Raw genomic sequence first — 25,164 nt, 5'->3', positions numbered from 1 at the left:
CGAAAGAGCTGAGAAGCTTGGAATGTGTGACCCCTGTTGAAGTTTTGCACTGTGTTGCCAGGCTGCCCTGGCCTAAACTGATCCAACCATGCGATCGTGTCGACTCGGTCCCAGGAAAGTGATAGGTCAGCGGCCCTAGCCTTCCTGAAATTCCTGTCATATTCCTTGCACCCTATGCCCCCATATTTGTCATGAGACATAGTAATCCTGCTCTGGTAACAAGCCACCTCTGCTTGTATGTTAGGAGAACTCTCAGCTGTTATTGCCATAAATACTGAAAAGGCCCTAATCCAGTTGCTCAAATTCTCCTCTACCCTGAATTTCAAAAGTTCACTGCGCCATTAACTAGGAAGCATCCAATCTTTCTATTTCCTTGAATACTCCATTTCCCTTTCATCCACGGGTAGAGAGAACATATTAATGTAAGCACCAGACCATACCAATTCTTTCCCTTGCCGTATTACATGCCTGGCCAAATGTTCCCTTCCTGTGCGTGACTCACCCATGCCCAGTAATGGCAACCTTTCCGCATCTCCTATACATAGTCACCATCCTGCTCATCATGGACTCCATCATGTGTTCCATGCGGGAACGCTTCGCACCACGCTTACTGGCCATAGCACCGGAGCCCCACTTGCAGGATCACTTATAACTGGCAACAATAACACCGCAAACACAATGTTATCTATACCTCAATGCTTTCTCTCACTGAGAGCCTCCCACAATATTTTGCCTAGCCTGGAAAACCTGTCCAGGTTCTTACCTGCGCACTGTTGGAGGTACACAGACCGGCCATAAGCACCACACAACTGGAGCCACGCCACACCAGCTAACCTGGGTGTTGGGCGAGTAATCTCAAGTCCGTGCGGCCCACAGAAGCAGTGAAATGCAGGCCTGTATCCGACCTCAGTGAGTGATGTCCTTGTGCCCCCACCGATGCGCCACTGCGGAGAGTCTTTTGAGCTTGGATTCTGTAATTATAACAAGACAATGTTATATCACTGATATCAGCTCAACCTGCAGCTTTAAAATATTCTCCTAATACAATGGTTATCTAACTTAACACATCACTATAAATACATCCCCGAAATAAACAGTCTGTGTGTATTGTGACTGTTTGCACCAAGCCTCAACTGATTGTGCCCCAAAAAACAGTAAGCAGACCCCCTTTCGGGCTACCCCCTAAAACAATAAACACTCAGTATTGTAAAAAATTGTAAGTTCACTGTTTGGAAATCTACCTACCGAAATAGACTGTAGTTCGTTATAATCCTGATGCCACTTCGGTTATTTTTAACAGCCTTGCGGTCATTATTTTTCCCCCCCCCCAAAATGGTCTCTGTGCAAACAACCTATTATATTGCCAAACACCATGCAATATGAAATGCACCTGATACAATACGGTTATGCCAGACCTAAAAACTGTCAATACTGAGCTCCTCCTGTTACAAAACCTTTAAAGAAAGGATTTCACAATTTTTTCACACTATGCCCAATATGGATCGTGCTCTCGCGCTTAAAGTGCTCCCGGGAGCTCCCCTAATGCACAAGCGAGCCCAGTCAACCTCAGGACCGCACCACAGGCCTTGCACAGCAATCACGGTGAGCTGGGCAGCGGCCACAGAAGCTTCCCCGATACCTTGGAGAAGCGTTGCGTGCGCTCCTTGTAAACCTGAGCCTTCCGCGAAGCGGGAGGGAGGGGCGGGTCCGGGTGTCCTAATCCACCGCCGAGCTGCTTCGTCAGCACACGCCGCCTGCTCGCGCTATCCGGGGACCAGCTGCTACCGCTCCCTGCAGGGGAAACAAAATTAAAAGCCACGGGAGACGAAGACCAGATTTCTTCTGGCGAGCCTGCCTGACATCTTCAGATATGCTCCTGACGCCAGCCCCACATATATCGCTTCCTGCAAGGAAAAGAAAAAAGAAAAGGAATAACAGCCTCTCTAGAGGCTGGAGGGGCAGGCCGTGGAGCGCGGAGTCAAAGAGGCAGACTCCTGCGCTCCCCGGCCTTTTAACCCCTTACTTGCCAGGCTGGTTCTAACCGGCCTGGCCTTTGCTCCCTGACCCGGAAGTGATTATATCACTTCCGGGTCACTGGGAGACCCGGGGTCCAATTGGCATCAAGGTGCGCCTGTCGCGGCATTGTAGCGCGACAGGCTTGCCTTAACACCGAGAGAGGGTGGGGGCCGGTGCGCCCACCATACTTGTGGCGGGTCATTGCCTGCCCCGCCTTTCTCGATAGCCACCTATTGGTATCTGACCCCAGAACGCCTTCACAAGGGGTATCTGGGGCATAGCCCCAGCTGTTGGCGTGGGTGTGAGGTTGATGCACATTTTGACACACAGATACCACGGTTCCTGGCATACACGGTTCTGGGACTACCAAATCCCTTAACATATCCACTCTAATTTGTAAGGGGAGGCAGATGGGACTGGCAATGGGAGCCGCGCTCCAGTGGTTGGCTCCATAGACTGTGGTTCATTTTGGGGGTGGAGAGGATGTCTGCCACCCTTACAACTACCAAATCTACTTTCTGCGAAAACTTACCTGCCCAAAATACCTACGCATTCTTAGGCTAATGGAATTGGAATAGGTCTTGTCATAAATAGAGGACCAATAGTTATCCCCCACCTGACCACCGAAAGCCAATAGATCTCGCCACAGAGTACTGAAAGGGAAGGAGGGAAGGTGGGAAGGTGGGAAGGGAATTTGGGTGCGTTTTTGTTGTGTATGTGAAAATCGACATGAGATGTGTTGCGACACTCAAGGTAGGGAGTTGTGAGCACACAGAGGATTATGTGCAAGTCGCATAGACGATGTATTTCTATGCTTTGACATGTGATAATAAAAGATTGTAACCATAAAATGTTTTTTTCACCTTGTGTGTCGCCCAAGGCATTAGCATGCAATGTTTTACTATCCTAACTACCCTGATGAACCCACTGTGTGAGAGATTTAGCAGCAGATAACCCTGCCTGGGGCCTCATTTATGAGAAATGACGCATCGCTGCGTGAAAACAGCGATGCGTCACTTCTCAGTGCGCCCTCCTTGCGACATTCCCGATGCGTCATATTTAATGTATGACGCATCATGTCGCAAGGAGTTACAGATACGTCAGTATTTCTGACGTATCTGTAAGCGCAAAAGTGACGCATTGCTGGAGTGTGTCACAAAAGTGACGCAACTCCAGCAATGCGTCCTTTCACATGGGGCAAGCCCCATGTGAAAGGGCCTGCGTCAATCTTACGCCTGCTGTGAGGCAGGCGCAAGATTTTGACGCAACGGCGTCCTAAAAGTGATGCAATGAAATCTCATAGATTTCTTTCACTGCGTCACTTCTACGACCCTTCCTTGCGTCAATACGCCCTCCTTGCATACATTATACCTGGCGCAGGTATAATGTGGCGCAGGGGTTTACAAAGTGACGCATCTACCTAGATGCGTCACTTTGTAAATATGCAACAAGGTACATTTTTTACGCCACTGGTGCGTCATGAAAAAGTGACGCACCGGCGGCGTAAAAGTGACGCACAGCCTTATAAATGAGGCCCCAGGGGGCAGATTTATGTTGGGAATGCGCCATGTTTGCGTCACGCAACTGCGGCGTAAACATGGCGCATCCCTATGACCCATTTACAACGTGACTCATCTAGGCAGATGCGTCACGTTGTAAAGCCCTGCGCCACTTGTGGGCGTTCCGGCGCAGGGTGGGCGTTCCGGGGCAGGTGCGCCTCGCAAAAGTGGCTGAGTGAAATCTATAAGATTTCACTCAGTCACTTTCAGGCCAATGCTGAGTCAAAATCCTGCGCCTGCTTGAAGCAGGCGTAGGTCTTGACGCAGCATTGTAAAGATGGGGCACCCCCGAGCCTTGCTGGAGCTGCGTCGCGCTTGCGACCCAACTCCAGCAATGCACCACCTTTACGGCACAGATGCGTCACGCATCTGTGCCGTTTTTGCCCCATGGTGCGCCGCATTGTAAATGCGGCGCACCATGGGTGGCGGAGCAGCGGCGCAAAATAACTGGGCATTCCCTGGGGATGCGCCAGTTATCATAAATCTGCCCCCAGGTATTTTAGGTGCACGCATTCAAATGAAGGAGCCTCTATTTTTAAACATGTTATGCTGTAAAAATGCTTGTTATCAATCAAAGGTGCCATCTTATTGCCACTAAAAACACTGGGACCCAATACATATGAAGATATAAAATAAGTAATATGCAGGATTAAAAAAAAAATCCTGAATAAATGTGTAAAAACTGGGAAGAAAGACCAGTTCCTACAGACTGGAGTTTATACCTTATGCGAGACACACACACAGACATCCCCACCTTTTCTCTCACTCAAGTGAGTGCGAGGCCCTAAAAACAACGCTAAGGCCAGTCAATAAAAAATGGCGCACCTTCATGTACTCTGTTTCAGTCCTGAAATTGTAGATTCCCAGAAGGCCCGCTACATTTGCAGGGACATAAAGTGACGTCACTTGGCAGATGTGCTGCTTCCCTCTCCTCCTATCTTCCCTTCCGCTATTAAACCTGATTTAAGCTACATTTCAGCAGGCAGGAGCACAGCCCTCCTGCATGGACACTTGGGCAGCTTGTGGGGGGAAGCGTGGTGTTTTCACAATTTGGAGGTTAGCCTTTTCTGTCACGAAGGAGCCCTTAAGGTTGTGATAACGCTTGTTCCTACAGCCAGAACGCCTGCTTCCGCCAGCCGCCACGGTGCATCTCTCGTGTGCCATAAACTGCAGTCGGATACGAGAGTCACCGGCAGCAAAGCAGTCAATCAAGTACGTCACCGCAATAATGTTTAGGCGACAAGAGCTCTAGAAGGGAATCAGTGTCTCATCAAAGAGTGTAAACATCAAATCATCTTAGAGATGCAGGCGTGTCCCCGTGCTCGAACCCCCGCAGGTGTCAGCGCTCATGGTCAATGCGCAGATACTGTGCGCGACAACACGGGTGTCTGTTTTGTACAAAACACAGAATTAGTCTATTGTCGTCAGCCTAATTTATGACACTTCTTGACATGTTAATAACCCAGTTTTTGTACCCTAACCTAGTTGCTGCGCGTGCCTCGTATCATTTCAATGCAAATAAAGGCGTGCGCGTTCCTTCATTTGTCACTCGTCGCTCTCTTTAAACCCCTGCTTGTGATTTCCCACCATAAATATTCATTTCATTCAGACGCCTGTCAAGGTTGTATCAGCCTCGCGCTGGTTGATATGTTTGTAATACGCAATTAAAGGATGTACCGGCTGGGATCATTGGTGTCACACACACAGGCTGAGCTTCCATCAGATTAAAGATGCACTCCACGTTGGAGCTGCGGAAAGATTGCCTGCCTATTAAAGCAGTGTGTTATCCAATTTTCTAACTGAAAAAACTACTTTCTTTTGGTAGGATCAAGAGGAACAGGCCTACTTTGCAGTATTCGATGGCCACGGAGGGGTGGACGCCGCCATCTATGCCGCCCTCCACCTGCACGTGAACCTGGTGCGGCAGGAGATGTTCCCGCATGACCCCGCAAAAGCGCTGTGCGGGGCTTTCCGGGTGACGGATGAGCGGTTCGTGCAGAAGGCAGCCAGAGAGGTGAGTTGTATTTTACTAGAAGAGCACGCAGGTAACGTATGTCAACGATTGAACACATCTGAAGCACTTGTAACGCCTTTGGGATTATTCCATTCCATCTTTTTTAGCTTGCCACAGGCAGAAAGCCGCTTCATACCACCTGTGTCGGTTCCGTTCCAAAAGGGACGGCACAACTGATGTGTTTCAGCCTTATTGGGCCTCAGTCAGTGAGATTAATCTTCAGTCCCTTAGGCAAAGCGAGCTCTGGTGTCAAGCGGGGCATTTCCATATGGTTGACGTTGCTCACCTAAACAGCACACAAGTGATACGCAGTGGCGGCTGGCATGTACAGAGAGGGTGGTTAGGCGGGTGGGACAAAAATTAAAGTAAATAAAAAAGTCCCATAAAGAATTACACTGACCTTCCTGGAGCGACGTCCTCCTCGCTCGGGTCTTCTCCAGGCAGGCAGGCTCCAACACGGGACCCAAGCAACTGCAGTAACCAATCCTGGCGCTGCTCTCATGCAGCATGAAAGAAGCACCAGGATTGGAGGGAGCAGCCTCCTTCGGTGCTCCCATGGACACTGGAGCCCTATGCTGTCTCTAACCTAGCTGTCTTAGACAGCAGGATTAGAGAGGCTTAAAAGGTGCATGTCTGGCTGACCAAAGAGATATGTGCACTTTAAACTTAAAGGGGCAGATTTATGAGGCTCTTGCGCCGCAATTGCGTCACGTAATGTGACGCAACGGCGGCGCAAACAATGCGCCCTATTTACAACGTGACGCATCTAGGAGATGCGTCATGTTGGAAACCCCTGCGCCATAAGGAGGCGTTCCTGCGCGGGGGGGGGGGGCGTTCCTGCACAGGAACGCCTCCTAAAAGTGGCTGAGTGAAATCTATGAGATTTCACTCAGTCACTTTCTACGTCAATTCCCTACGCCTGCTTGAAGCAGGCGTAAGGGTGACGAACCATACATTGAACAGGTGGCCCCTGTGCATTGCAGGAGTCATGTCGCACTTGCGACATGACTCCTGCAATGCGCCGCCCGTGCGCCGAGAGATGCGTCACGCATCTTCACTGCCTTGCACCATGGTGCGCCGCATCATAAATGCGGCGCACCATGGGTGGCGGAGCAGTGGCGCACTGTGGCGCATGTTAACTGGCGCATCCCAGGGGATGCGCCAGTTAACATAAATCTGCCCCAAAGTTCCCTGCCCGGCACTGCTTTCAGCTGCTGCCTGACTGACAGAGCATAAATGCACCATATTTTCAAAGATATGGAGCATTTCTACTCTCCCCTTTGCTCTGGTGCATTGGGTGCTGCCTGGTGCCAGTACAGTTACCCTTGCACGATAGTTATCTGCACAAAAACAATCTAAAGCGGCATATTCCTCTTTCCATGTGTGCTGCAGAATGAAAGAAGTAAAGATGAGGCGAAATAAAGCTATTTCTCCTTGTTACAACTCTGTCAGGTGGGCGCACCATTTTTGCGCCTATCCTGGTATACAAGTCTTTGTAATTCTGGGTTTGCATAAAAATACATGGGTGGATGCATGAGAACGCCCCTGCTCCACCCAGTTATTTTAGGTGCACTCATTGAAATGAAGGAGCCTCGATTTAAAAACATATTATATTGTAAGAATGCTTGTTATCAATCAAAGGTGCCAACCTATTGTCATTAAAAACACTGAGGCACAGCAATACATATGAAGATATAAAATAAGCACTATGCAGTATTTAAAAAAAATCCTGAATAAATGAGTAAAAACAGAGAAAGACCAGTTCCTACAGACTGTAGTTTTATATCTTATGCATCTGCATCTCTCTCTGCATCTCTCTCTCTCTCTCTCTCTCTCTCTCTCTCTCTCCCTCTCTCCCTCTCTCCCTCTCCCTCTCTCCCTTCTCCCTCTCCCTCTCCTTATCCCTCTCCCTCTCTCTCCCTCTTCCTCTCCCTCTCTCTCTCCCTCTCCCTCTCTCTCTCCCTTCTCCCTCTCCTTCTCCCTCTCCCTCTCCCTCTCCTTTCTCCCTCTCCCTCCCCCTCTTCCTCTCCCTCTTCCTCTCCCTCTCCTTATCTCTCTCCCCCTCTCCCTCTCCCTCCCTCTTCCGCTCCCTCTCCCTCTCTCTCTCCCTTCTCCCTCTCCTTCTCCCTCTCCCTCTCCTTATCCCTCTCCCCCTCTCCCTCTCCCTTCTCCCTCTCCTTCTCCCTCTCCCTCTCACTCTCCCTATCCCTCTCCCCTCTACCTCTCCCTCTCCCTCTCCTTTCTCCCTCTCCCTCCCCCTCTTCCTCTCCCTCTTCCTCTCCCTCTCCTTATCTCTCTCCCCCTCTCCCTCTCCCTCCCTCTTCCTCTCCCTCTCTCTCTCCCTTCTCCCTCTCCTTCTCCCTCTCCCTCTCCTTATCCCTCTCCCCCTCTCCCTCTCCCACTCCGGATGGTGAGTGTAAAAATTTAGGACAAGGGGTCAAAATTCAGGACAAAAATTCAGGACAACAGGTATGCTTTGCAGACACATCAGTGGATAGCATGCAATAGTGTATAAATAAATAGGCAAGGAACATAAGTACAAGTCACTTCTTCTGCCCTGTCACTTTTTCCTGCCCGGACACTTCTCCTACCCCGTCACCGCTCCTTTGTCATTTACCCTGCCCCGTCACTGCTCCTGCCAGTTCACTGCTCCTGCCCGTTCACTGCTCCTACCCGTTCACCGCTTCTGCCTAATCACTTCTCCTGCCCCATCACTTCTCCTTCCCCAACATTGCTCCTGCCCGTTCACTGCTCCTGCCCTTTCACTGCTCCTGTCCAGTCAGTACTCCTGCTCGTGCTCGATCACTGCTCCTGCATCGTCACTTCCCCTGACCCTTACTTCCCCTGCCCCTCACTTCTCCTGCCCACTCACTTATCCTGCCCCCTCACTTCTCCTGCCCCCTCACTTCTCCTGCTCCCTCAATTCTGCTGCCTCGTCACTTCTGAGGCCACATCATTTCTCCTTCCCCGTTCACCGCTCCTGTCCATTCACTGCTCCTGTACGTTCATTGCTCCTGTCCGTTCACCTCTCCTGCCCCATCACCACTCCTGCCCGTCACTGCTCCTGCTCATGCCTAATCACCTCTCCTGCCTGGTCACCTCTTCTGCATCATCACCTCTCCATCCCTGTTGCCTCTCCTTCCCTCTCGCCTCTCCTTTCGTGTCACTTCTCCTGCCCGTCACCTCTCCTGCCCCGTCACCTCTCCTTTCCTGTTGACTCTACTGTCTCGTCACTGCTCCTGCCCCGTCACTTTCCTGCCCCGTCACTTTTTCTGCCCCCATCACTGCTCTTGCCCGTACACTGCTCCTGCCCGTTCACTACTCCTGTCCGGTCAGTACTCCTGCTCATGCCCGATCACTTCTCCTGTCCCATCACTTCTCCTGTCCCATCACTTCTCCTGCCCCGTTCACTGCTCCTATCCGCTCACTGCTGCTGTCCGTTCACTGCTCCTGCACGGTTACCGCTACCGCTCCTGCTCATGCCTAATCACCGCTCCTGCCCGTCACTTCTCCTGCCCCATCACCTCTCCTTTCCTGTCACCTCTCCGGTCCCATTACTGCTCCTGCCTGGTCACCCCTCTTGCTCTGTCACTTCTCCTGCTCGGTCACCTCTCCTGCCCCATCACTTCTCCTGCCCGGTCACCTCTCCTGCTCCATCACCTCTCCTTTCCTGTCGCCTCTCCTGTCCTGTCACTGCTCCTGCCTCATCATCTCTCCTGCCCTGTCACTTCTCCTGCCCCGTCACTTCTCCTGCCCGGTCACCTCTCCTGCCCCATTAACTCTCTTTTCCTGTCGTCTCTTCTGTCCCGTCACTGCTCCTGCCCTGTTCACTCTGTGTACAACATTGACAAATTACACACGGGGCAAGTTCCCCACAGTACTCTGTTTGCCGAAAGCTCCTCTGTAATCACAAATTACGATCTCACTGACACATGATATGCTAAAGGCAGACGGCGGGTGCATTGTCATTCGAAAGGGGATAATCTGCCTTAGTCAGAATGACTATGGGCCTGCCCTCAGTCTGTGAGAGCTCAGGGAGGGGCAGCTGCAGCCTCTAGAGTTCAACAGAGAAGTGCGAGCTGGCCCCTGAGACCTTTTAATCTCTTGGGGCTTCTCGCAGGGAACGCTGTAAATAATGTCCAAAATTACTGACGAAAGGCGTCCGTAAAAAGGAATGATTACGGACAACGGACATCACACCAAAATAACGGACGGTCTGTGAAATTTACAGATGGTTGGTCACCCTAGAAATTTGGGGTTAGCCTGTTCTATCACAAAGGAGCCTTTAAGGTTGTGCTAACGCTTGTTCCTACAGCCAGAACGCCTGCTTCCGCCCACCGCTACGGTGTATCTCTCGTGTGCCATAAACTGCAGTCGGATACGAGAGTCACCGGTAGAAAAGCACAGTCATAAACGTCACCAGAATAATGTTTAGGTGACAAGAGCTCTAGAAGGAAAGCAGTGTCTCATCAAAGATTGTAAACATTAAATCATCTTACAGATGCAGGCGTGTCCCAGTGCTCGAACCCCAACAGATGTCAGCGCTCATGGTCAATGCGCAGATACTGTGCGCGACAACACGGGTGTCTGTTTTGTACAAAACACAGAATTAGTCTATTGTCGACAGGCTAATTTATGACACTTATTGACAGTAATACATCATCAATTGTCGCACACGACAACCCCACCCAGCTCCTACTAAGCCAGTGCGCTCACACCACACACACTTCCCAGTTGACTCTCCCCCACTCTTTCTCTTTTCCCTTTTTCTTTTCGTCTTTTAATTTTCCCTCTTCTTCTCCCTTGTTTAATTGATCACTTAGTCAGTTCTAAGCTTTGAGGGCTGTAATAGCTCCGATGACAGGTATACTGTTCAGGCAGTCGAAGATAAACGCACATATCTACGGCGACACTGTCACACTCGACCACGACCACAAACGCGATAAGTGCACATTGGATGACCTAAGAGGGGGGATGCACGCTAGTGTCTCAAACACAGTAGCAGACCCACTGGACGCTCGGATTTTGGCCACAAGGAAAAGAGGCGACAGTTCTCATGTCAGTCTCTAGTCCAGAGGACGGAACACTGGTCCTGCCACCAGAATCAGTAGCTAATGATGCACAGTCGCACACGGCCGGGACACCGGGGTAGTGTCACAAGATACAGGATGGACTCTCCCGATAGCTACCGAATGACACTGAACATAGAGAGCCCAGTCCACGACATTTGGCACGCCACTAGAGTACAGTGACCAACATCGTGCCAATTTACCCCTTTTCCACAAGTTATGACACCAGTAACATCCAAAGTACAAAGATGCAATGTGATTGGTATGTAAACTGGTACGGATAAAATGCTTTGTTATGGCTCGAGTCGATCAATGATGTTATGTTCATGTTTTTGTAAAACCAATAAAACATATTCAAACAAAAAAATACACCATTAATTGTTTATGTGCAGGAAGGTGACCCTTCCTGCACATAAATATTCAGTAATGGCGTTTTGTAAATTGTTTGTGTGCTGAACTATGCAGCACACATAGAAGTTGCAGCTCATTATTTTTTTTAATGATTGTTTATGTGCAGGAAGGGACACCTTCCTGTATATAAACAATTAATGACGTTTTGCTGTTTCTATGAGTGCTACACAATGCAGCACACAACGAAAAAAAAAAAACAAGGAGAAATAAAATCCTTTCTCCTCGTTTCGCAATGTTAAGACCAGGTTTCCCTGGTCTTAATTTTTGCGCTGCCCCATATTTACGCCACCCTTGTAAATATGGAGTAGCATCAAAATCAATAGGTGTTGCAGTGGAACGCCCACCACAACACCAAGGGATTTAAGTGGGCCGGATCTAACCCGGTCTGAGCACCAGCAGTTTTTTTAAAGGGACCTCGAAACGGGTTACTACCGGGCTCTGTTTTGTGCCCTGGCATAGGCGGTCTGTTTTCTTCCTGACTGCAGTGACCGCAGGTATATCGATGTGCGCCTGCTCACACTGCTCTTCTCACTAGTGGAGAAGTTACAGCATGACGTCAGGCCATGTGAGCGTTGTGGGAGAAGGGAAATCCTTTAAAGAGAGTCATTTTCTCCCTGGATTTCCCTTCTCTTTTTGAAACTCAGGAGCAGCAACATTGTCGTGGTGTCAGCAGGGCTTTAAGTAGAAGCTTTTTCAATATTATATACAGCAAGCCATAGTTGCTGCTTATTTATCTTATGCAACAAACAATCATTGACAATGCCAATAGTCCTGCCTTGTTGTAGGTATGTTGTTACCTGTTGTATCATATATCTGGATGCATTGGAAGAAACAGCAAAATACAAGTCGGGCGGCACACTATGCGAAGCACAGACTTTTAGCTTAAGTGTTAAGCCACACCTTTAATTACATTGGCCATGCCCCTTTGATAGACCCCCCCCCCAGTTTTTTCCTCCCACTTAAAGCCCTGACAACTCCCATTGCCAGTCCCTTTCACACTAAGGTGCATATTTACAATTAAGTGACGAAGTGTGTCGTTATGCCATGAAGGCTAACGACACGCTTCGTCACTTTAGAAACGCAGAGCTGCACCATATTTATGGGAATATGGTGCACCATATTTACTAGAATATGTTGCAGCCCTGCATTTCTCCCTGTGCTGGGGCTAAATTAAGCTGCCTATCGCAAACGCAGGTGCAAGGGTTTCTGTGTTGAGGGGGAGATTGTTTATGTGCAGTAAGGTCTTTAAATGCCGTTTTGTAACTTTTCTGTGTGCTGCTTAATGCAGCACACATAATTAAGCAGCACACATAGAAGTTGCAAAACAGCATTTCTTTAAAGTGATTATTTATGTGGAGGAAGGGTGACATTCCTTCACATCAACATTCATTGGCGTTTTGCCGTTTCCATGTGTGCTGCACAACACAGTACACATGAAAACAGCAAAAACTAGGAGAATTTAAAAATTTCTTCTCATTGCACCAGGGTAAGACCAGTTTTCCCTGGTCTTAATTTTGGCGCTGCCCCATATTTACGCTGCCGTTGTAAATATGAGGCCATGTCAAAATCAATGGGTGTTGCGGTGGAACGCCCACAGCGATACCCATTGCCCTCCCCTTTCACACTAAGCATAGCGTGAAAGGGTGCCTTATTTTCAAGGCAGCGTTAAGCCAAGTTAAGTGGTTTAACGCTGCCTTGTAAATAAGCTCTTGCGGTTTCCTTTCCTCTTTGTCAATGGGGTTCAATCTAATATTTAATTCTGGAATTAATTCTCATGCGCAATTTTCCCATGGTGGAAATTCTGCATAAATAAATGTTTCGCGTTAGAGTCCGTCTGAAAATCTACATCTACATCGGCTACAGGTATTACTTCTGTGAGTTTCTCCCCACGACAATTTGGGTTAACTGGAATCGGATCAAAAATTAGGGTCCTTGCTTGTTTGCCCTTCCTACCAACTCTCCACGCCACACACACGCAAGTAAACACGTACAACAATAGCTAAATAAATATCGGAGCAAAGATGGGATTAGGAGCCAAAGAGCAGCATATTGTAAGGGCAAGCTTTAAGATCTCAGGGGCATATTATCAAGCCTGCGCGATAAAATTATCGCCGCTTTATCGGCCGAAAACGGCCGATAAAGCGGCGATAATGGGCTTGATAATATGCTCTATCGAATTCCAATCGAAGCCCATGTTAGATGTCTTCACATGTAACATGGGTTTCGATTGGAATTCCATAGAGCATATTATCAAGCCCATTATCGCGGCTTTATCAGCCGTTTTCGGCCGATAAAACGGCGATAATTTTATCGCACAGGCTTGATAATATGCCCCTCAGTTATCTTATCTGAATAATTTGTAAATATTAGCTCACAAAGAAGAAATAAAATACACGAAGCACTTACACTAAGATGTGTTATTTTGTGCTGACTAATCACAGAAAGTAAGCATGCTTCTCCCCTTTTTCTCACTGCCTCATGTCTTTCTGGGATCTCAGCTGATTGACTGCACATTAAGACTTGAAAGAAACCAGAGGGAAGAGAGTGGATAATTTAAATTCTATGGGGCTTATTTACAAGCCCCTTGCGCCACCCGCACTGCACCCGCAACGTCAATATTCCCATGTTAAAAACTATGTAAAAGTGCCACAAGAGGCATGTAAATAAGCTCCTATGTACTGGACACACTAATGATTCCTCTATTTACATAAACAATATGACACATTTTCACCATCAGATTAAGCATAATTGTTTCACTGGTTTAACACCAAACACTTATAAAATTATTACTCCATAAACAACTGGATCCATGTTAAATCTTGCATCTAAAACCAAGGCAGATTTTCAGAACAACATTATACCGAGGGGCAAATGTTATTTACTTTCTAGAGCAAACGTATTTTGCACTGTAAAGCTACCCTTAAAATAGCGCAAACATCACTTTGCTCCGCTGTGTGCTACTTTATCTGAAGTGGGGATTCCAAGGGGGGTACTTGGGTGTTCCCCTGCTGACACCCATGGTTTTTGAAGCAAAGCCAGACCTACAAACATTGTCAGACCTGGATTTTCTCTAATAAAGAATGCCTCTCTTTACGCTAGGTAGCAGGAATGTTTACATTTCTCCAAACATTTCCAGTGATTGGATGTCTGGTGTAATGTATGATACACATCCACTGTTTGAAATGTTAAAAAAATAGTCTAAGCATGGGAATTTGTAAAGCAAGGATTCTCTTCCAGTACAAAACCTATGCTAGACAGCACACGTTTGCACACATTTGCACGGTGTTGCAAAAGTGTGTGCGTGGTATTGGGGAGTCTGTGTATGCAAAGAGAAAAGCAGCTGGTAATATTTAGCAAACACGGTTCTGCACTGCTGTCTTCTCCCCCCAGCACACCGCAGTGCAGTAAGTTTGGTTGCTGCTCTTCGTTGTGCTATTTTTGTTTTCTAGCAAAATCAACCTCTGAATACTATGGGGCATATTATCAAGGGATTTATCTCCGCTTTTTTGGCTTTAAAAGCCAAGAAAGCGGAGATATAATTATCTCCCTATTACCTAGCTGTCGCTAACACCAGTTAGCGACAGCTAGTAGGAGATAGCGACCATCTTGGGCCCCGCTTTGCATATCAGAGATATTTATCACTAATGACATGCAAAGTGGGCGTGCCAAGATGTTAGCGACTCTTTTGGAGATATTCGCGCTAAGCGCGAATATCTCCAAAAGCTAATACCTGCCCTGAGCAGTTCTTAGCCATGTTATCCAATGGGAGGTGGATAACATGGCTAAGAGCATTTGCTCGGTAATGCATGAATATCGCTGACTTTTCAGTGATATTCATGCATTTCGGCCGATTTTTATCGCTTAGGAGATTAACCCTTGATAATATCAAGGCTCCTAAGCGATAAAAATCGTCGCTACACGGCGATAAAATTATTGCCGCTAAGCCAACCTAGCGATAATTATTGCTAGTTGTTGGTAATATGCCCCTATGTGCCTTATTTATGAGAAAGTAACTCAGCGCGGTGCCGCAAGTCATTTGGCTGCTGATGTTGCATTACTTTCATTGCACAGGAATGTGTCATATTTACAACAATATGACGGATCCCTATACTCTCCCCTGCTCTGGCACACAATTTGCTGCCATGCTGCAGCGCAACCACCATGGTGCAAGGGTGCCTGCGATGCGGTGATGATTGATTTTGTGCATGGAGGGACACCTTCTTAAACAAACAATCACAAGAGTTCCTCTTTCTATGCTTGCTGAGAAAGAGGAAAAAATGAGAAGAAATAAAAGTATTTCTCCTCGTTGCGCCTCCTTACACCTCTCCTGGGAAGGCGTAGGATTCTGACGCATTCCCAGGTGTATGAAACCTTATAAACCTGGGAATGAGCCAAAATCTATGGGTGTTGCGTGGAACACCCCTTTCATGCAAAGTGCTGCGTGAATAGGGGACGTATTTACAAGGACACGGAAAGCCACTCAGGATGGCTTTACATGTTCTTGTAAATATGGAGCACGAAATAGCGCCGCCGATGCCTCACAAAAAGTGATGCACCGGCAGCACAAGGGGCTTGTAAATATGCCCTTATGTTTTTAATAAGATCAACCAATACTGTAGATAAGTGGAATATTCTGTTACAATCTTTGTATCTCTCACAGAAGGAGTTAAACACACAGGAACTTGAACCCAAGTTTCTGTGGTTTAGCAAATTCCATATTCCAGTATTTTTAGACAACAATACTGTGACCCAACTCTCCCAAATCTTGTACTCAGATACCTGTGACCAGACCCACATATTCAGAGAATATTAGAGCTATATTTTTGGATCCCACCATAGGACGTTGGTGCAATTAATCACCATGACAGATGAAACATAATTAGCTGAGCTAGTGACAGCAAAAATTCATCCAGTAACTTGCTGGCAAAAAAAGAAGAAACCTGTGCTTCTTGCAGCAACAGATTTGTTCTGAGCATAGATGCCCAATTTTAATGTTCCTAAATCTGTGGTGAGGCACGGATGAGAGCGGGTGGGTGGTATTTGTAAAACATGACCGAACGACTGAAGAGTTATAATATTTTTACTGCAAACAGTATTTTATATATTTATTAATAGTACTGCTTTACCACAAATACTCTCTCCCAATAATCAATCTTTTGATGTGAGGTATTATTTGCATAGAAATCAAGTACTGGAAAACTGTGAATAAAAATGTATAAAAATCTTAAAATAGAAAAAAACACAAACTCAGCTCGGTTGTGATTGAAGTGTTAAGTTTCGATGAGATTTATGTTGAGGCAACACATTTGGTTTGTGCTCTTAAAGTAGTTGTAGGCAACTAGCCATTTTTGTTTCACACACACAATATCCAAAGTATAAACTGAGGAGCTGTATTCAGTCTGGTAATTTTCCTACATAATGTGTCAAAGATGCCAATGCTGTCTGGAACCTCCTGCACATTCCAAGCACTAGCAATACCCTATTTGCCCTACGTCATTTTGAATAGGACTGCTACAGTAATTAATATATTATGTTACATTGATAGTTTTACCAACATATCTTTGACCATATACAGAAACAAGACCGAACGTATAGTTTTTTTATAAGGTCACAGAACTCCAAGGCAACTTGAAATATACCTTTAATATATGGCGGGGGGAATACTGGACTGAGCATCGAGGTTACCCCAGCCCTCTTCCTGTTTCTCTGAATGCAGATATGAGGAATACATGTGAAATCTTTACTGTAAATTAGATACACTAGTATGGTGTTTTCAAGTGGTTTCAAGTGAATATTTAAGTAGTTCAATGTGAGTTCTTTGCAAATCTGGTAGGGTAGGTAGAGTCTTGCTTTCTTTTGATGACCTCTAACAGTGAGTGCCACATTGTACAGGATATGTCTTCTTGTAACTTCACCATTAAGTCGGGGAGAAAGTCCATAGCAAAGGGAGTTCAAAAGCTATGTATCTCTTATTCTGCTCAGCGGCCTCCCTTTCACACTGTGATGCCTCCAGCAGCAAGCAGCATCCTGGCACAACTCAACAGCAATAATGTATTAAAGTAGCCTATTGATGTTATTTTTAGGTCTCGCATGAGACAGCGCATGAACCGTCGCCCACGACCATCTATTGACCGAGTGCCAATTGATTACTTGATTTAGTGTGCTTCCGCGCAGCTTGCATTAGGATGGAAGTACTTTTTTTTTTTTTTTGCTTTTGCCTGCAAGACCACTTGCAGCCCTAAGAGTGGAAGCTTGCGTGTCCTCGTATTTCCAAGAGCTAAACGCAATCGCCGAACAATAACGAAACTTTCAGGCATGTGACCAATTTCCAGATTATACATTTCGGCTGTGTGTTGCTTTTATTGACGATGACGCTGTAAACACACTCCCTTTGTTTAAGAAAGATGCCAAAGAGTATATGTTTTTCTAAATTAACGTTTTCTGCTGAGTCACATTTTCTTATTTGTTGGTTACCTATTTTATAATTTAGAGGATGTTTTACTCGTCATCAAATATGCAGTGATTTCTATCCATCCCTAACCACTAAAATCACACTCACTTTCTTTTACCTCAACCCACCTCCGAACCCTCAAGTCACACTCACTTCCCTAAACCTCTCCCCACCGATCCCCCAAGTCACCCTACCCTCTCGTTACCTCTACCCACTGAGCCCTTAAGTCACCCTTAACGTCCTTCACCTCTACCCACGAGCCCTCAAGTTACTATCACTTCCTTTTGCCTCTACCCTCCTCGAACCCTCAAGCCACCATCACCTCTCTTTACCTCTACCTAGCCTTGACCCCTTAAGTCACCCTTACCTCACTTAACTTCAACCCACCTCCGGGCCCTCAAGTCACCCTCACCTCCCTTTAACTCTATCCATCTCCGAACTCTCAATTCAACTTCACCTCACTTAACCTCTCCGACCCCCGACCCCGCATCACCTGTACCTCCCTTTACCTCTACCCACCACTAAGTTTACCTCTACCCACCACCGAATCCTCAAGTCAACCTCACCTACCTTTACATCTACCATCCCTAAACCCTAAAATCACTTAAAAAAATAACTTTAAAGTATGCTATTGAAAAAAACAATATCTACATGGTAAATTACTGCATATTAAAGGCACAACTACTTACCTGCCTCTCGCTTGCCTACATGGTAAGGGCTGTGTGGTAAAGTCTGTTTTCTCTCAGGTAGGACTCAGTCCCGAACCTTCCTTTAACACTCTCCTGGCTTCGCTGTAGCAGCCTTAAATGATTAGAGGGCCCTGTTTGTTGTTTCATACTCTTCAGTATGCTTGACAGGTTTCTTCATCTCTGACAGTTTTTCCCCTCCCTCCCCACTCTGTACTTTAGGTCTCGCCTGAGACAGTACGTGCGCTGTTGCTTGTGAGACATTGTGTCTGCTTCAAAGGGGCTTAGACCCTGCCCATTGCTTACCATTAGTTTGCTTCATGGCCACACTCATTTCCTTGCCTCTCTTTGGCAGAGAATGTCGGCTTCACTTCCTCTTCGTGTGTTTGTCCCTAACCTGGACGTTGTCCAAATTCTGCCTCCCTTACCTAGTGTCCTTCCAATGTTCACCGCTTTCAGAGGTATTTTTTCCCTTTTACCATGTCATAACACTCTTTTTCTAAGGTTCAGCCATGCTACAAAGCAGCTGCAGTGCCGTCCAAAGCAGCAAAAAGAAATTGACAAAGCCAATAGCTTTCCCATAGGCAAGAAAGTTTGGCTTTGCTAATGCTTGCTTTCAGAGTAGTAGTGATGTCACAATTAGACTGTAATGAAGGGGGATACATGTTTGTATACAGTTATTTCAGGCTTCTACGTATTATTATGCTGCTACCACTAGTATCCATGATTCTTATACTGAAATATATCCTGTTCACTTTAAAATAATTGATAGGGCCTGTGGCCTGGAAAGAGTTCCCATCAAAAGAGGTGACTATGGATGTAAACATTCTAAAAAATGAAAGATTTGTAATAAAATGCATTCTTTCTAGATCTTAGGAGTTCCACAATCGCCAATGCTGAAAAAGCAAGCTAGTAAATAGAGCTTATATTCTTCTGCTATAGCAACAGGGTTTATATCTACATGGTTTGGATCTGGCGAAATGTATTTTTTTCGACTTGAAAATGGTTTACTCATACATGTAGATTTTGTTTCTTCTTATCAGTTTCTCGAATTTGTAGATACTTGTCTTCTGCATGAAATCAGAGAGTGGAGGAGAGGGTGGCATTCCAAAATTTTGCAATAGCAAGTAAAAAAGGCTATACAATTCAATTTTTGCTAATCTGATTTAGGCACACTAAAAGCTTTAGATTACCTAGAACCAGTATTCATGCAGGAGAGCTGTGCCTAAACTTAGATGCAAGAATGTTTGTTGGGTCTCTATATAGGACATTGGGGCATATTATCAAGCCTGTGAGATAAAATGATCGCCGCTTTATCGGCCGAAAACGGCCGATAAAGCGGCGATAATGGGCTTGATAATATGCTCTAAGGAATTCCAATCGAAGGCCATGTTAGATGTGAAGACATCTAACATGGGCTTCGATTGGAATTCCATAGAGCATATTATCAAGCCCATTACCGCCGCTTTATCGGCCGTTTTCGGCCGATAAAGCGGCGATAATTTTATCGCACAGGCTTGATAATATGCCCCATTATTCCCTAGAGCAATCTCCTCAATTATCAACCTAATTTCACAAGCCAAATCAATCAGTTGTGACATCTCCATCTCCTTGACCCCCGTCTTCAGGCGCCAACATAAATGTGTGAAGCTTTGAAGACCTAGGGCCTCATTTATGAGGCTATGCGTCACTTTTACACCGCTGGTGCGTCACTTTTTGTGACGCACCAGTGGCGTAAAAAATGCGCCCTGTTGCGTCATATTTACAAAGTGACGCATCTAGGTAGATGCGTCACTTTGTAAACCCCTGTGCCACATTATACCTGCTCCAGGTATAATGTATGCAAGGGGGCGTATTGACGCAAGAAAGGGTCGTAGAAGTGACGCAGTGAAATCTATGTGATTTTACTGCGCCACTTCTAGGACACAAATGCGTCAATTTCTTACCCTGCCTCACAGCAGGCGTAAGACTGACGCAGGCCCTTTCACATGGGGCTTGCCCCATGTGAAAGGATACATTGCTGGAGTTGCGTCACTTTTGTGACACACTCCAGCAATGCGCCACTTTTGCTGCATCATTGGTGTCGCAAGGAGAGCGCAGTGAAAAGTGACGCATCGCTGTTTTCACGCAGCGATGCGTAGCTTTTCATAAATGAGGCCCCAGGTTTTTAAATCGAGAGAGCAAAATACACACAAACATCATGTATTTGAGGGGGCATGGCCAGAGTGGAGACCCAAGAAGACATGTCTCCTCTAGGTGCTGTGTCTTGGGCACCCAAACAATGCTGCTGAAACCCTAAAATATTTATTTGGATCATTCGTGAAAAGAAGTTCACCAAGAGTCAAACATCCTGAATAAGCAATCGGGAGGACATTAGCCTTTTTTTCCGAGGTCGTGAAGCCTGCATAGTGTAGCATCGGAGCCTCGCAAAATGGCCACTGTAGGAGCATAGCAGCCGACGAGATCCTTAGGTGGTCACCCTGGGAGCCTTGGAGAAGGCCAGAGGTCAGCTACACCAAAGTGGGGGACTGATCTGAGGCAAACCCGGGACGAGAGTGGGCGCCTGCAAGGCTGAGACCGAGATGGCTGGGGACCAGAAGATTCTGGCTCTGTTGTGACACGGACGTACGCCCTCGGGGAGTGGCATGAAAGGGTCAGCCTCCGTGCTTAAAGGACCAGAGGCTGGGCCTGCGGCGTGGTCCTGCATTACCAAGCCACCAAGGCCTAACCTACCACCGCGATCACCCGCGACTAGGTGAGTGGACCTTGCCGCTGTCAGCCATCGCACGGGGCATTGTGCACCTCAGGACAAGCTTCTAGCAGCCGTCAACCCAGCGGCCTCTATAATTGGTAGAGCATCATTCTCATTCTGCGATACCCACTGCTACGAAGCGTTCCAGCCTCTCTGAGTCCAGCTTCAGTTTGCGTGGTTTTGGCTGCCCTACCTTTAGCCTGTCCTTGGGGAGTTAACCAGCTACAATGCTCCTACCTACACAAGGGATCAGCCTCCCCCATACAACACGATTCCCCCACGAAAGCTGCATAGAAGAGCGGGGAGGAGACCGCTGACCCTTAACTCGTGCCACCTAGTTCGGACTGCTCTCCCCCCTTGCTAGGCCACTGCGATCCCCTGCGTCAACATTGGCTCACCTGGAAATCCACAACCATTAAATATTTAGGCATATACATTTCCCCATCTCCAAACTCTCTGTAAAGACATGTACCGTTGGGGCAGGTTGGAAATTTCCTGGATAGGAAGAATAACTAGCTTAAAAATGAACTTCATGCCTCGCCTTCCCTACACTACCCCGGTCCTTGCTCTACTCTTCCCAACTCTTGTATCCCAGCTCAAAACATGACAGCTAAGCTTTGTCTGGAAAGGCAAATCCCAGCTGTTTTTTACCACCACCCGCTATTTCCCCAGATTGGAGTGGGGTCTGGGATTTCCTAATGTAGAGGCCTAGATAAAAACAAGCCAATTCCGTTCAGCCTTTGACTGGAAACATAAGCCATACAAGAAAACAATGGGCATATTTATAAAAAAATCATTCAACACAGTGAGCCACCTTGATGTGCTGCGTGATCGGGAAAGGACAGGAGTGCACCGTATTTAACGTAATAAGGCGCATTCCTGTCTTTTCCCTGCACTGGCGCACAATATGCTGCTTATTGCCCATACAGGTACCCTTGCACCATAGTGCAAGGGTGCCTGCGATGTAAGCAGGATATTTTTTTATGCAGGAAGGTTCCTGCACACAAACAGTCCCAAGAGGCATTTTCCTCTTTCTATGTAGAATTTGAGATAATAGATTTTATGTTGTGTGTGCTTAATGGTTTTGCATTCTTCTTGCAGTCATTGTTTTTGTGTACTTTCAAGCAAGCAAGTTTTCATTTATTAATTCTGTATTTCTAAATAATCATACATAGAAATTGTATTTAGTACAGTGAACGACTACTTTCACATATGGTGTAATCATGTCATCTATTTTGTTTCCATTATATTAGTGAGTAGGTATTTCTTCTCTTACAACAACGTTGCCGTGATCACATTTAAGGCATAGGGGGGGCAGATTTACAAGCCCCTTTCGCCACTTTTTCGTCACTTTTAACATGGGAAAAGTGACGCAAAAGTGGCACAAGGGGCTTGTAAATCTGCCTCAGAGTGTATACATTTCTGTTGTTTGCCAAATGCATGTTGACACATTTTTGTTTGATGTGTAGATCCTTGATGTTTGCAATGCGTGAATATGCAAACAGTGGTCTTCCCTGAAGATACCTTTGAAGTTCGTCCTGGGCTTAATGCTTCAGATTTTCTTAGATGGCTTAAAGAAAAATAACTCAAGCAGGGGGGAGTTTAAACCCCAGATGCTTTAAACATTTATCTAATTATATTCCAAAGTAAAAATGTTTTTGTTATTTTTTCTCTTTGTTTCTTAGTTTATATCCTAGAGCTGTTCTTATGAAAATAATAATACTGAAGACTGAATGTAATGTTTTGATTTTCTATGACATTACATCAAACTAAGGCACTCATTTTCGCGGCCTCTTGCGACACTTTTTGACGCTCCGGTGGCCCAATGTGCTGCAGCACATTTATAAGGCCAGGCAAAGCCACTTTACATGGCCTTGTAAATGTGTGTTCCTTTCACACAGAGAACTGTGTAAAAGGGGCATTCCATGGGTGTTGCTGTGGGTGTTCTCACACAACACTCATGGCATCCGAGGCATCCTCAGATTTACGCGGCAATGTAAATCTGGGAATGCGTCGCATTCTATGGCGCAATGAGGAGAAATGTTTTATTTTTTCCTCTTTTTATGTGTGTTGCATTGTGCAGCACACATAGAAAGAGGAAATCATCTAAATTAAAAAAAGTCCTTTCCTTCTCAAAATCAATCAGCCCTGCAACACAGGCACCCTTGCACCATGGGGCAAGAGTGCATGTGTTGGCGCATGGCAGGCCATTGTGTGCCGGATCAGGGGAAAAGGACAGGAATGCTCCCTATCTCATAGATAGGGCGCATTCCTGCCCTTTTCTTTTGATGCAGGGCAGAGTAACAAGATTCCTTGCAGCACTGCCCTGTGCCAAAAACTCTTAAATGAAGCCCACATGACATTACGCCGTTTAGTCAGGAAATGTTTACACAATATTCTGTAAGAAACAGGAAGTTGATTATTAGCCTTCATGTACATTTGTGATATGACTATATCCTATAAATATTAATTTTAAAATCTAATAAAAAAAAAACGCTGTCATCTGTTACTATATTGCCTGAAAGTTATGGCCACAGTCTGTGAGGTGATATTGTGACAATGAGTGAGACGATACAAGGTAATTTTCTTAGAGTTCTTTTGTGATTAACACCTCTAGGAATGATAATTAGATGTGGTGAAAGATAGTCCACCACAAATGATAATGTCACTATTCTTCTTAGGCCCAGTAAAGGTTTCAGTAATGGAAACCTGAGCTCAACCCCTCGGAGCTGTGGCACAAAGCAGACCGGATTAACTTAAGAAAATATGTGAAGCATTTAGATTCATCTCATGAGGCACAATAGATCCTTAACTTCGGTTGGACAACCAATTGAAACGATAACACAAGTAGGTACCACCCTACAGGGTACTGCTTTTAAACTAATACAAGTGTGGGGTAGGCAACTCACTCATACTTAAGGTCCTGAAGAAGCGCCACAGATCAATTTGACCAACGGGGCGTGAAACATGCTGACCAATGTTTGATCCTAGTAAGGAAAACAAACAAAACTACGAGGGCACATTGTAACCCCTCTAGTAGCACTAACCTATGAAGGGTTTTTAACCTGACAGGGGAATCCTTATAATAAAGGTTTATGTGATATCCCCTAATCAGTTTTGGCTCACTTCATCACCAACACTGCACACCATCCCACCAAGACATCCATTGTAACTATCAAACAGCAGAACAAAAGATCTCCACTAAAGTGACCCTTCGGGGAACCAGTATGGGATTGCAGCGCCGGCCCGGCAAGGAGCAACCGCTTGATGATGAAGCATGGATTTGTGAGGGCAACAAGAAACAGTCTTGTTGACTGCCCCGCACATCCTGCCTATTACCTAGATACTCCTTCCTTTCGTTTCCAGGAACAGTGAACCCATTCTTTGTACTGCTTGTCAAAGAGGTCAGACAGTAAGTGTTCCACGAAAGTGTCCATACAGCCAGTATTTTTGGACTCCAGAATGCCCGCTATGCGTATGTTGTTGTGACGGGACCTAGCTTCCAAGTCCTCATTTTAGAAGCAATGGTTTTCAGGATGCATTCAATGCGTTAAAGGCTTTTCGTTGTAGTGGCGTGTTCGTCTTCCACTTGTGATATCCTGTGTTCCGTACCCTCTATTCTGACACCATGGCATTCCAGTCGCTCAATCATGGTATCCAAACGACGATTAAGGGAGTCAAACCTGGAGTCAATAGCCTTGAACCTGGAACAGAGTCAACGGCTGTACCGTCCAGAGGTGGATCAGCAGTTGTCTGGTCAGGGGCATCATTCGAGCCCTAAGGTGAACGCGAGCTCCATGCACACACCTGTGCGCCATAGTGCAAGGGCATGTGGCTGAGTCTAGCATAGGTTTTGTACTGGAGGAGTTACTTTCCAGTACAAAATACTATGCCTAGACAACTTTTAGAACTTTTCTTACTTTGCATGTGTGCTGTACAGTGCTGCATGCATGCAAAGTTGGAAAAGAAAGGACATTTTAATACATTTCTGCTTTTAATACCTACTATCAAGTGGCTTTAATTTTTGATGAAAACCCTGCCGCAAATTTTTGGTTGATAGGGCTTTGTGTCAAAAAGCCAGGGTGGTTGCATGGGAATGCCCATGAACCACTCATGTTTACGCCCCCTTGACACAAAGTAATGCGAAGCAGTGCCTTGTGCTGCTTTGCGTTACTTTTATGTCATTTTCCAGCGCAAAACAAGGTT

At 46.2% G+C, this 25,164-nt stretch overlaps 1 protein-coding gene across 2 annotated transcripts in view; it reads left to right on the top strand.

The window, feature by feature from the left end:
- Positions 1-25,164, top strand: part of PPM1E (protein phosphatase, Mg2+/Mn2+ dependent 1E) — a 708,925-nt gene that overhangs the window by 562,715 nt on the left and 121,046 nt on the right. For both annotated transcript variants that reach the window (XM_078683583.1, XM_078683584.1), the window contains exon 4: positions 5,401-5,589. In XM_078683583.1, coding sequence (XP_078539709.1) covers positions 5,401-5,589 — 189 coding nt within the window. The remainder of the gene's footprint in view (positions 1-5,400; positions 5,590-25,164) is intronic.

Source organism: Lissotriton helveticus, chromosome 3_1, assembly GCF_964261635.1.
Source record: "Lissotriton helveticus chromosome 3_1, aLisHel1.1, whole genome shotgun sequence".
In the NCBI taxonomy this organism is placed as follows: Eukaryota; Metazoa; Chordata; class Amphibia; order Caudata; family Salamandridae; genus Lissotriton; species Lissotriton helveticus.
This window is presented reverse-complemented; position numbering and strand designations above follow the sequence as displayed.